The sequence below is a fragment of the Anolis carolinensis genome, unplaced genomic scaffold, assembly GCF_035594765.1.
Source record: "Anolis carolinensis isolate JA03-04 unplaced genomic scaffold, rAnoCar3.1.pri scaffold_15, whole genome shotgun sequence".
NCBI classification, from domain to species: domain Eukaryota; kingdom Metazoa; phylum Chordata; class Lepidosauria; order Squamata; family Dactyloidae; genus Anolis; species Anolis carolinensis.
In genome coordinates this window covers 4,273,543-4,287,134 of record NW_026943826.1, presented here as the reverse complement: position 1 = coordinate 4,287,134, position 13,592 = coordinate 4,273,543, and the positions used below count along the sequence as shown (strand labels likewise).

General features: G+C 39.1%; 1 protein-coding gene across 9 annotated transcripts in view; it reads left to right on the top strand.

Annotated features, from left to right (window-relative positions):
• The window catches only part of mtor (mechanistic target of rapamycin kinase), a 169,517-nt gene extending 160,946 nt beyond the window's left edge, over positions 1-8,571 (top strand). For all 9 annotated transcript variants that reach the window (XM_062965865.1, XM_062965864.1, XM_062965862.1 and 6 more), the window contains 3 exons: positions 3,417-3,497; positions 5,096-5,201; positions 7,970-8,571. In XM_062965865.1, the coding sequence (XP_062821935.1) occupies positions 3,417-3,497; positions 5,096-5,201; positions 7,970-7,985 (203 nt within the window). In that variant the 3' untranslated portion in view covers positions 7,986-8,571. The remainder of the gene's footprint in view (positions 1-3,416; positions 3,498-5,095; positions 5,202-7,969) is intronic.
• Positions 8,572-13,592: the final 5,021 nt, after the last annotated feature.

Sequence of the window (13,592 nt, the reverse complement as noted above, 5' to 3'; positions counted from 1 at the left end):
CTTCAAGTCATTTCAGACTTTGGGCGAGCCTAAGTCTAAAATGTATTTGTTTATTATTTATTTATTTACTGCATTTATTTACTACATTTGTATCACACCCTTCTCACCCCAAAGGGGACTCAGAGTGGCTTACACATTATATGTACATACAACATATTATATTATTAGCATAGCACAATATTAGCATTATATATTACTATATTGAACTATACTGTAATATTATTAGTAATATTATATGTAATATATAATATATAATTAATATTATTATATGGTATTATTATTATTAGTGTTACATTGTATTACATTATAATATTATTACCAATATTATATGTATATACAATATATTATATTATAAAACTGAGGGCGGGGGCCAGGTAAATGACCTCGGAGGGCCACATCCGGCCCCCGGGCCTTAGTTTGGGGACCCCTGGTTTAAGCCATTTGGGGAAATACTCATTTATTTATTAACGACATTTATATCCCGCCCTCGCCCCGAAGGAGACTCAGGGCAGCTTACAAGTTATATGTACATACAATATATTATGGTAAAGTAAAGGTTTCCCCTGACGTTAAGTCCAGTCATGTCTGACTCTGGGGGTTGGTGCTCATCTCCATTTCTAAGCCGAAGAATCGGCGTTGTCCGTAGACACCTCCAAGGTCATGTGGCCAGCATGACTGCATGGAGTGCCGTTACCTTCCCGCCGGAACGGTACCTATTGATCTACTCACATTGGCATGTTTTCGAACTGCTAGGTTGGCAGGAGCTGGAGCTAACAGTGGATGCTCATTCCTCTCCCGGGGTTTGAACCTGGGACCTTTCGGTCTCCAGCTCAGTGCTTTAACGCACTTTGCCACCGGGGCTCCTCACAATATAATATATTATTAATATATTACTATATTGTACTATACTGAAATATTGCAATATTATTAATAATATTTCATGTAACATAAATATACAATTAATTATAGTGTATTATTATTTTATTGTATGACACAGCAAACAAGATAGACATGCTGGATTTCATATCACAAAATCACAAGTCGAACACTTTCTAAGTGTCTAGGACTGTGTGATGTATTATTATTATTATTATTTTATTATGACACAGCAAAGAAGATAGATATGCTGGATTTCGTATCACAAAATTACAAGTCGAACACTTCCCAAGTGTCTAGGACTGTGTGATGTATTTTCGGATGATGCTGCAGATCCCAGCAGGGTGGCCTTTTGCAGTTGGCAGATTGTAATTTTGTCAATGTCTATTGTTTCCAAATGCCGGCTGAGATCTTTTGGCATGGCACCCAGTGTGCTGATCACCACCGGGACCACCTGCACTGGTTTCTGCCAGAGTCTTTGAAGTTCAATCTTGAGGTCCTGATAGCGGCTGAGTTTTTCCTGTTGTTTTTCGTCAATGCAACTGTCACCTGGGATGGCGACATCAATGATCCAAACCTTTTTCATTTCCACAACTGTCATGTCTGGTGTGTTGTGTTCCAGAACTTTGTCAGTCTGGATTCGGAAGTCCCACAGTATCTTTGCGTGCTCATTTTCCAATACTTTTGCAGGTTTGTGATCCCACCAGTTCTTTGCTGCTGGGAGGTGGTACTTGAGGCATAAGTTCCAATGAATCATTTGGGCCACATAGTTGTGTCTCTGTTTGTAGTCTGTCTGTGCGATTTTCTTACAGCAGCTGAGGATATGATCCATGGTTTCGTCGGTTTCCTTGCAGAGTCTGCATTTTGGGTCATCAGCTAATTTTTCGATCTTGGCCTTAATTGTATTATTGTGTATTATTATTGTGTATTATTGTTATTGTGTATTATTATTATTATTATTATTATTATTATTATTATTATTATTATTATTGTATTGTATAACATTATACCATTACAGTGTTCCCTCACTTATCGCTGGGGTTAGGTTCCAAGACCACCCGCAGTAAGTGAAAATCTGCGAAGTAGGGACACCATATCTATTTTAATATGTATACATTATTTTAGCAGTTTTACACTATTTTAAGTCTTTATCAACCAATTGTGTGTTGATAAATCGCCTCCTTCTCCTCCCGTTGCCACTTGGGCTCCTTTTCTCTCACTTTGGCTTCTCCTTCCTCTCTTCCTTAGGCTGTAAATTGTAATTTTTTATGATTTATAATAGTCTTTTAGAGTTTATTGAAAAGCCGCAAAACAGTGAATCTGCGAAAAGTGAACCGCGAAGTAGTGAGAGAACACTGTATTAATATTATATGCATTTACAATATATTATATTATTTGTATAGCACAATGTAAGTATTATATATTACTATATTGTACTATAATAATAATAATAATAATAATAATAATAATAATAATAATAATAATAATAATACTTTATTTATACCCCGCCACCATCTCCCCAACGGGGACTCGGGGCGGCTTACATGGGGCCTTGCCCAGACACAACAATATAACAAAATATAAAAACAACATATCATAGTACAATTAACCAATACAATAGATAAAAATATGCAGTACAACACAAAATCAAGAAAGCAATATAACAAGGGCGGACCGCATGAACACTAAGTTAAAAACTCGGGGTGAGAAAGGGATCAGAATAAAAACCTTGGGGGACAGGGACATCAGATAGTGAAACAGTCTAGAGGATAAATGTTGAGGGGAGTAACAAAAGAACAGTTACTCTCCGAAGGCACATCGGAATAGCCATGTTTTTAAATCTTTCCTAAAGGCTAAAAAGGTGGGGGCTTGCCTAATTTCACTATATTGTAATATTATTAGTTATATTACATGTAATATAAATATACTATTATAATAGTGTATTATTATTATATTGTACTACATTATAATATTATTAATATCATATGCATATAAAATATATTGTTTGTATAGCACAATGTAAGCATTATATATTACTGTATTGTACTATACCGCTATGTTGCAATATTATTAATAATACTGCATGTAATATAAATATACAATTATAATAGTGTATTATTATTATATTGTGTTACATTATAATATTTTATATATGCATATAAAATATATTATTCGTATAGCACAATATAAGCATTATATATTACTATATTGTACTATAACACTATATTGTAATATTATTAGTAATATTACATGTAATATAAATATACCATTATAATAGTTTATTATTATTATTATTATTATTATTATTATTATTATTATTATATTGTATTACATATAAAATATATTATTTGTATAGCATAATATAAGCATTATATATTACTATATTGTACTATAAAACTGTTGTAATATTAATAATATAAATATACCATATGCTGCTTCCAAAATGCAAGCCTCTTTCAAAATCTTAACAGTTTATTAATTGTTTGGACACATTTGTGGATGATCATTCTAACCCTTGTCCCATCGTTTCCACTTTGCAGTCGGGGACGGTCTCGTCAAACCAGAGGCTCTGAACAAAAAGGCCATACAGATTATCAACAGAGTCCGGGATAAACTCACCGGTAAGTGAGGATTTATGAGAGAAATAATCTCATACGATTTTGGTTGTATTAAGGACGTAACATTACATTTTGATGATAAGAAGGGCTGGGATCTTGTTTGCGGTCTCTGAGCCTTGTACAAATACAGTAGAGTCTCACTTATCCAACATAAATGGGCTGGCAGAATGTTGGATAAGTGAAAATATTGGCTAATAAGGAGGGATTAAGGAAAAGCCTATTATACATCAACTTAGGTTATGATTTTACACATTAAGCACCAAAACATCATGTTAGACAACAAATTTGACAGAAAAAGTAGTTCAATATGCAGTAATGTTATGTTGTAATTACTGTATTTATGAATTTAGCACCAAAATATCACGATATGTTGAAAACATTGACTACAAAAATGCCTTGGATAATCCAGAACCTTGGATAAGTGAGTCTTGGATAAGCGAGAATCTACTGTATGACTCCACCATGTCTCCTGTATCAATTTAATGATATAATAATATATAATAATATTATACTATACTAATATTATAATATATTGCATATACATGTAATATTAATAATAATATTATGATGTAATACAATGTGATAATAATTATAATTCACTATTATAATTATAATACTTATTAATTATAATTCACAAGGTAATGCAATAATAATTATAATTCACTATTATAATTGTATATTTTTATTATATTAATTTAGCACCAAAATATCATGATATATTGAAAACATTGACTACAAAAATGCCTTGGATAATCCAGAACCTTGGATAAGCGAGTCTTGGATAAGTGAGACTCTACTGTAGTAATAATACATGTAATATATAATATAAAATTAATATTATTATATTGTATTATTAGTATTGTATTGTATTACAAAATAATATTATTAATATTATATGCATATACAATATATTATAATATTATATATTATTGTAAATTATTGTATATATATATATGTATGTGTGTATATATACACATATATATATACATACATACATACATACATACAGTAGAGTCTCACTTATCCAACATTCGCTTATCCAACGTTCTGGATTATCCAAGCCATTTTTGTAGTCAATGTTTTCAATATATTGTGATATTTTGGTGCTAAATTCGTAAATACAGTAATTACAGCATAACATTCCTGCGTATTGAACTACTTTTTCTGTCAAATTTGTTGTATAACATGATGCTTTGGTGCTTAATTTGTAAAATCATTTGATGTTTAATAGGCTTTTCCTTAATCCCTCCTAATTATCCAACATATTCGCTTATCCAACACTCTACTGGCCCGTTTATGTTGGATAAGTGAGACTCTACTGTATATACATAATTAGCATAGCATGTTACTGGTTATATTATTATTATTATTGCATGTTATTTTACAAATTAAGCACCAAAACATCATATTTTACAACCAGAATATTAAGACCGATAAGAGCTGTATATTTTGCTATCGAACAGCTCTTATCGTTCCTATATTCTGATACAAAGGGAATGCTAAGCTCCTTTGTTTCCATTCTAAAAACAAATCCCACCATTTGTGTCATATTGTCCTTCTGTCCGACAATAACAGCCGATTCCTCTCTCTTTCCTGCAAAGGACGGGACTTCTCCCACGACGAAACGCTGGACGTGCCCACGCAAGTGGAGCTGCTCATCAAGCAGGCCACCTCCCATGAGAACCTTTGCCAGTGCTACATCGGATGGTAAGCGGGGACCGTTTGAAAACGGCTCATCACTCTGTCCAAATGGGAAGCGAATATTCGCCTGGGAGAGCCATATAAATATCCTCGCTGCTTGAAAGCCTGGCTGCTTGCTACCTAGGGGAATCTTTGGTTGGTCAGCTTCAGTAGTACAGAGTAATATCGCTGCTTCAAAGCCTGGCCTCCTTCTACCAATGTTAATCCTTTGTTGGTCTGGTCGAATTGCACTGAATAGCCTTGCAGCTTCAATGCCTGGCTGTGTTATACTAGATCAGTTATTCCCAAAGTGAGTGCTACCGCCTCCTGTTGGGCGCTGCAGTGATCCAGGGGGGTGGTGATGGCCACAGGTGCATTTGGGGGCGGGGCCTCTTCCCAAGTGCCGGAGACAGGGCTGAGCACTTCAGGCACCTGTTAGGACACTCAGGGGGCGGAGCTAGAAGAGTGGGCGTGGCTTCTTCCCAAGAGCCCGAGACAGGGCTGAGGATCTATACCTCTCCTGAGAGGCCTTTTAGGACTAAAGGGCGGAGCTAGAGGAGTGGGCGTGGCTTCTTCCCAAGAGCCCGAGACAGGGCTGAGCCTCTATGCCTCTCCTGAGAGGCCTTTTAGGACTAAAGGGCGGGGCTAGGGGCAGGGCCTCTTCCCAAGAGCGCGAGACAGGGCTGAGCCTCTATAAACCTCATCTGAGGCGCTTGTTAGAACACACTTGGCAAGAGCCCCCGCCCCCTCCTCTAGCCCCTCCTCCTGTGTCCTGGAAGGTGCTGCAGGACAGGGATAGAAGCTCAGCCCTGCCTCAGAGCTCGTAACTCCGCCCATCCCAGTCCTGGCCTCCGATTTGTGGCTCCGCCCACCTCCCCCTCCCAGCCCTGCATCTTGGACTAGGGGAGAGGCTCAGCCCCGCCCTCTTGAGCAGGAGCCACGCCCCCACAAGCCACGCCCCCTTTCCAGGGGGTGCTGAGTCATATTTGAGTCAGATTGAATAGCAATGAATAGTCTCAGTGTGGCAGGTATGAATGCTGCAATTAGGCACCTTGATTAGCATTTAGTGGCCTTGCAGCTTCAAAACCTGTTTGCTTCCTGCCTGGGGAAGGAAGCAAACCTTTGTTGGGAGGTGTTAGCTGGCCCTGATTGTTTTCTTTCTGGAATTCCCAATTTCCCTGCTTTCAGAGTGTTGCTCTTTATTTACTGTCCTGGTTTGAGAGGTTATATTGTTCTGTATTATTATACCACAGTAATTATTCCATATTATATTTATAATCTTGTATTATTTGCTTAGAACTGGATTATATGAGGCCCCTTCTACACATCTGTATAAAATTCACACTAAAGTGGATTATATGGCAGCGTGGACTCAAGATAATCCAGTTCAAAGCAGATAATATAAGATTATAAATGGGTTATATAGCTGTGTGGAAGGACCTTGAGTCTACACTGCAATATAATTCAGTTCAAATCAGATAATCTGTATTTTATAGGCAGGTGGAGGCCTGAGTGCACTCTGCCTGTGCCCTGAGAGAGTTGCTAGGACATGAAGGGGGCGGGGCCTAAAGACAGGTGTGGGTGGGGGGGGGGGGTAAAAGCCTACCTTTCTAACTGGCAGTTAGGGGGAGAAAGGCTCTTCCTCGTCCTCTGTAATTTGGACTATTTTTCTAGGGTTTTCTTGTTTGAAAGACGTATTTTGGATGACTATGTCTTTTGTGGCCAAATTTGATGTGATTGGGTCCAGTGGTTTTGTTATTTACTCCATAGTAAAACACACATTACATTTTTATATAGATGCAGCAGAGCCTACCTTTCTAACTGGCAGTTAGGGGGAGAAAGGCTCTTCTTCATCCTCTGTAATTTGGACTATTTTTCTAGGTTTTTTTATTGAAAGACATGTTTTGGATGACTATGTCTTTTGTGGCCAAATTTGGTGTGATTGGGTTCAGTGATTTTGTTGTTTACTCCATAGTAAAATGCCACATTACATTTTTATATATATATAGACTAGCTGTACCCAGCCACGCGCTGCTATGGCGAAGTCTGGTGATATGGGAAATAAAGTATTGAGGAATTGGTGGTAGTTAAGGTAAAGGGTAAAGGTTTTCCCCTGACATTAAGTTCAGTCGAGTCTGACTCTGAGGGTTGGTGCTCATCTCCATTTCTAAGCCAAAGAGCCAGCGTTGTCCATAGACACCTCCAAGGTCATGTGGCCATTGGCATGACTCCATGGAGCGCTGTTACTTTCCCGCCGGAGCAGCACCTATTGATCTACTCACATTGGCATGTTTTCGAACTGCTAGGTTGGCAGGAGCTGGGGCTAACAGCGGGTGCTCACTCCGCTCCCAGGATTTGAACCTGGGACCTTTTGGTCCGCAAGTTCAGCAGCTCAGTGCTTTAACACACTGTGCCATCAGGGGCCCCTTTTACACGGCCATATAATCCAGTTCAAATCAGATAATCTGTATTTTATAGGCAGTGTGGAAGAGGCCTAAGTGAGGCCTAACTCTGCCTGTCCCCTGGGCTGAGTGGGTTGCTAGGAGACCAAGTGGGCGGAGCATAGCCTTCTAACTGGCAGCAATTGGATAAAAACAATTATTCCTCTCCCTCTAATTAGGACTTTATTTTTCTTTTCTTTTTGTTGTATTAACCTAGAGGCACGGATGAGGGGTTGTTCTGCCAAGTTTAGTGTTTCTGGGATGTGTAGTTTTGTTGTTTTGTCCTAGGCCGAAATTTCATTACCCTTTTATATATATAGATAAAGCATTTATGTGAGTCTTTTCTTCTTCCAGGTGCCCTTTTTGGTGATGCGAAGCCCCGAACGCAGCGCCAACTAGGAGGCGGCGAGGAGGGGGAATCACAGCACCTTTTTGTCAAATAGTTTCGGACTGTAAATTGAGAAAAACGTCACCTTCTTATTCCAAGTTGTTTCGAGCCGAAGGCAGGCGGTTCCCAGACAAACGGGACGGAAGACAAGTGAAAGCCTTGGATTTTGCAGGGAGACCTTTGTTTTCCAAGACTCATGGCTTGGGGACGGATTGGAGAACCGGACTCAAGTGTCCTTTCATTGCCTTGCCTTGTCTCCAAATGTGACCTTTTTGGGGCTCAGCCTTTGCATGGAAGGCCCCAATGGTTTCTTCAAACAAGATATTGACACAGATAATGTTTGTGTCTTTCTCTGCGGAGTCTGAATGTCCCTACGCTGACAAAACATGGAGGAAACTGTTCATCTGGAGTGTATAACCGGCCGCGGGTTTGGAAGAGCGGGAAACAAATGGCTGAAACACTAAGGAGAACGTGGCAAAGTTGACGAACGGAGCCGAGGAACGACGAAACACCATGCAACACCACCTTGTAGTCTCATATTTTTGTGCCAATAAACCGCGGCCGACCACCCTGGGCCCTGTTTGTGTCTTGCATGAAATAATAATAACAAGGATACTAATATTAATAAATAACATAATACATAAAATAAAGGGAGGCATTTTCTTATTTAATAAAATAATAATTTAATAGAAATCAATAGAAAACGACAAATACAGTAGAGTCTCACTTATCCAAGCTTCACTTATCCAAGGTTGGATAATACATCCAAGGCAGTCTGTCTTTTAGTAGTCATTGTTTTTGTAGTAAACTAGCTGTGCCCGGCCACGTGTTGCTGTGGCATTGTCTGGTGGTGTTGGTTAAAAATTGTTGAAGTGGTGGTATTGAATGTATGTTGTATGGTTGTCTTTATGTTTAGTATGCATGTGGTTGTTTGTGTACTGTGAAAGTGGTGAGGGTAGAGTGGGTCTATGTCCATGTGTTGTGAATGCTTGATTTCTGTCCTCCTGCATAGTAGAAAGGGTTGAGCTGGATGGCCCTTAGCGGTTTTTCCAAAAACTTGGATTCTATGCTTCTGTTATTATTATTACTATTATTATTATTATCATTATTATGCAGAGGCTGGATGACAAATTGTCAGGAGTGCTTGGATTGTGTCCTCCTGCATGGTAGAAAGAAGTTAATCTGGATGATTCTTTGTTGTCGGAACCCAGTGGGGAGGACCCTGGGTTGTGTTGTCAAGTTTCGTGTTTCTGAGTTGTTTAGTTTTGTTGTTAACCTCTAGGTAAAAATGCTCAGAAGCTTTTTATATATATAGATATTGTGGTGTAATAATGCTAATACATTATATATAATACTAGCTGTGCCCGGCCACGCGTTGCTGTGGCGAAGTCTGGTGGTCTGGGAAATAAAGTATTGAGGAATTGGTGGTAGTTAAGGTCAAGGGTAAAGGTTTTCCCCAGACATTAAGTCCAGTCGTGTCTGACTCTGGAGGTTGGTGCTCATCTCCATTTCTAAGCCGAAGAGCCGGCGTTGTCCGTAGATTCCTCCAAGGTCATGTGGGATGACTACATGGAGCGGCGTTACCTTCCCGCCGGAGCAGTACCAATTGATGCACTCACATTTGCATGTTTTTGAACTTCTGGGTTGGCAGAAGCTGGAGCTAACAGTGGGGGCTCTCTCCGCTCCCCCAATTCAAACCTGTGGCCTTTCAGTCCAGAAGTTCAGCAGCTCAGCGCTTTAACACGCTGCGCCATCAGGGGATATTATTTCCTAAAGGTTGTGAATATACAATATTTCTGATTGGTGTTTTTTTTGTTTGTTTGTTGGAGGCAAGTATGAATGCTGCAATTAGGGGAAATGATTAGGATGTAATGGCCTTGCAGCTTTAAAGCCTGGCTGTTTCCTCCCTGAGTGAATTTTTTGTTGGGAGGTGTTAGCTGGCCCTGATTGTTTCCTGTGTGGAATTCCCCTGTTTATTTACTGTCCTGGTTTTAGAGATTATATTGTTCTGCATTATTCTATCCCAGTAATTATTTCATATTGAAGAATCTCACTTATCCAACATTCGCTTATACAACACAGTCTGCCTTTTCATAATCAATGTTTTTGTAGTCAGTGTTTTAAATTCATTGTGATATTTTAGTGGTAAATTTGTAAATACAGTACAGTAGAGTCTCACTTATCCAACATAAACGGGCCGGCAGAATGTTGGATAAGCGAATATGTTGGATAATAAGGAGGGATTAAGGATAACCCTATTAAACATCAAATTAAGTTATGATTTCACAAATTAAGGACCAAAACATCATGTTAGACAACAAATTTGGAAGAAAAAGTAGTTCAATACACAGTAATTCTATGTAGAAATTACTGGATTTATGAATTTAGCACCAAAATATCACGATATATTGAAAGCATTGACTACAAAAATGCGTTGGATAATCCAGAACGTTGGATAAGCGAGTGTTGGATAAGTGAGACTCTACTGTAAATACTACATAGCATTACTGCGCATGGAACTACTTTTTCTGTCAAATTTGTTGTATAATATGATGTTTTGGTGCTTAATTTGTATAAAGATTACCTAATTTGATGTTTAATTGGCTTTTCCTGAATCCCTTCTTATTATCCAACATATTCACTTATCCTGCCAGCCTGTTTACGTTGGATAAGTGAGACTCTACTCTATATTGATAATCTTATATTATCTGCTTAGAACTGGATGATATGAGGCCCCTTCTTCACAGCTGTATAAAATGCACACTGAAGTGGATTATATGGTAGTGCGGAGTCAAGATAATCCAGTGCAAAGCAGATAATCTAAGATTATAAATGGGTTATATAGCTGTGTGGAAGGGCCTTGGGTCTACACTGCCATATAATCCAGTGCAAATTAGATAATCTGTGGAAGAAGTCTAAGTGAAGCCTAAGTCTGCCTGTCCCCTAACTGAAACCTGGCTGTCCCTTGGCTGGTTGCTAGGCAACCAAGTGGGCAGAGATTAGCCCTCTAACTGGCAGCAATTGGATAAAAAAAAATATTGCTCTCCCTCTAATTAGGACTTTATTTTTCTTTTCTTTTTGTTGTATCAACCTTGAGGCGTGGATGATGGGTTGTGTTGTCAAATTTTGAGGTTGGGGGGCCTGTAGTTTTGTTGTTTTGTGAATTGCCGTGATGCCATCACTCTTTTATATATATAGATTAAAAGGGTTGGGCTGGATGGCCCTTAGGGGTCTCTCCAAACTCTTGGATTCTATGCTTCTATTATTATTAATAATAATTTTATCTTCATCATCATTATTATTATGTATTGTTATTATGTTTTTGGGTCCCGGTTTGGTTCCAGATGTTGGGTTTTGTTGTAGGAACCTAGCGGCAAGGTCGTTGGGTTCTGTTGCCAAGTTTCGTGGTTCTGTGGCTTTTAGTTTTGTTGTTTACTTCTAGGCCAAAAGTCCATTACATTTTTATATATATACTAGCTGTGCCCGGCCACGCGTTGCTGTGGCTTAGTCTGGTGTTGGTCAGTCTACATTAGGTTGTATTTATGCTGTGACCTCCACCCTTCTTTATACTCACATTAGTAGTAGTATTTGAAGTCTGTTACCGTCTTCAATTTTTGTGTTGATTGATAATTGCTTGAGATCCCTGTTGTCTTTGATTTGTTGTTAATTGTAATGTCTGATTCTGCTGAGTGCGGTTTATATTTTTATTGTGGTACAATAGTCTTTTTTTTGTTTTGCCTGTGTAGGTGTTTATTATTATTGTTGTTGTTGTGGTCATGAAGGTTGGATAAGTTAGATGCTACTGTATTGTTTTTTGGAGGCCCAGTGTAGCACTGACTGGCCTCTCAGCCTCAGTGCCTGGCTGTTTCTTGCCTGTGATGGTGTTGATTCTTATTGTTGTTGTCATTGTTATTATTGTAATTGTTTTTTTGGAGGCCAAGTGTGAATGTAGGGATTGGGGAGGTGGATGAGTTGTGTTGTCAAATTTTGTATTTGTTATAGTCACAATGCGTTGTTGTGAGTTTTGTGGGTCCGGATTGTGGTTTTGTGGTGTGGTTGTGTTGTTACAACTGAGAGGCAAGGCTTTTGTGTTGTGTTGCCAAGTTTTGCATTTCTGGGGCATTTAGTTGTGTGCCAAGTTTTGTATTTCTGGGGCGTTTAGTTGTGTTGTTATAGTCACGATGCATTGTTGTGAGTTTTGTGGGTCCGGATTGTGCTTTTCTGGTGTAGTTGTGTTGTTACAATCGGGAGGGAATGCTTTTGTGTTGTGTTGCCAAGTTTCGTATTTCTGGGGCGTTTAGTTGTGTTGTTATAGTCATGATGCATTGTTGTGAGTTTTGTGGGTCCAGTGTGGTTTTGTGGTGTGGTTGTGTTGTTACAACTGGGAGGCAAGGCTTTTGCATTGTTCTGCCAAGTTTTGTATTTCTGGGGCGTTTAGTTGTGTTGTTATAGTCATGATACGTTATTGTGAGTTTGTGGGTCCGGATTGTGGTTTTGTGTTGTGGTTGAGTTCCTACAACTGGGAGGCAAGGCTTTTGCGTTGTGTGCCAAGTTTCGTATTTCTGGGACGTTTAGTTGTGTTGTTATAGTCATGATGCGTTGTTGTGAGTTTTGTGGGTCCGGATTGTGGTTTTGTGGTGTAGTTGTGTTGTTACAACCGGGAGAAAAGGCTTTTGTGTTGTGTTGTCAAGTTTCGTATTTCTGGGGCGTTTAGTTGTGTTGTTATAGTCACAATGCATTGTTGTGAGTTTTGTGGGTCCGGATTGTGGTTTTGTGGTGTGGTTGTGTTGTTACAACCGGGAGGCAAGGTTTTTGCATTGTGTTGTCAAGTTTTATATTTCTGGGGCTTTTAGTTGTGTGCCAAGTTTCGTATTTCTGGGACGTTTAGTTGTGTTGTTATAGTCATGATGCATTGTTGTGAGTTTTGTGGGTCCAGATTGTGGTTTTGTGGTGTGGTTGTGTTGTTACAACCGGGAGAAAAGGCTTTTGTGTTGTGTTGTTAAGTTTTATATTTCTGGGGCGTTTAGTTGTATGCCAAGTTTCGTATTTCTGGGACGTTTAGTTGTGTTGTTATAGTCATGATATGATACATTGTTGTGAGTTTTGTGGGTCCAGATTGTGGTTTTGTGGTGTGGTTGTGTTGTTACAACAGGGAGAAAAGGCTTTTGTGTTGTGTTGTTAAGTTTTATATTTCTGGGGCATTTAGTTGTGTGCCAAGTTTTGTATTTCTGGGGCATTTAGTTGTGTTGTTATAGTCACGATGCGTTGTTGTGAGTTTTATGGGTCCGGATTGTGGTTTTGTGGTGTGGTTGTGTTGTTACAACCTGGAGGGAAGGCTTTTGCATCGTGTTGTCAAGTTTCGTATTTCTGGGGCGTTTAGTTGTGTTGTTATAGTCACGATGCGTTGTTGTGAGTTTTGTGGGTCCTGTGTGGTTTTGTGGTGTGGTTGTGTTGTTACAACTGGGAGGCAAGGCTTTTGCATTGTGTTGCCAAGTTTTGTATTTCTGGGGCGTTTAGTTGTGTTGTTATCGCATGATGCGTTGTTGTGAGTTTTGTGGGTCTGGATTGTGGTTTTGTGGTGTGGTTGTG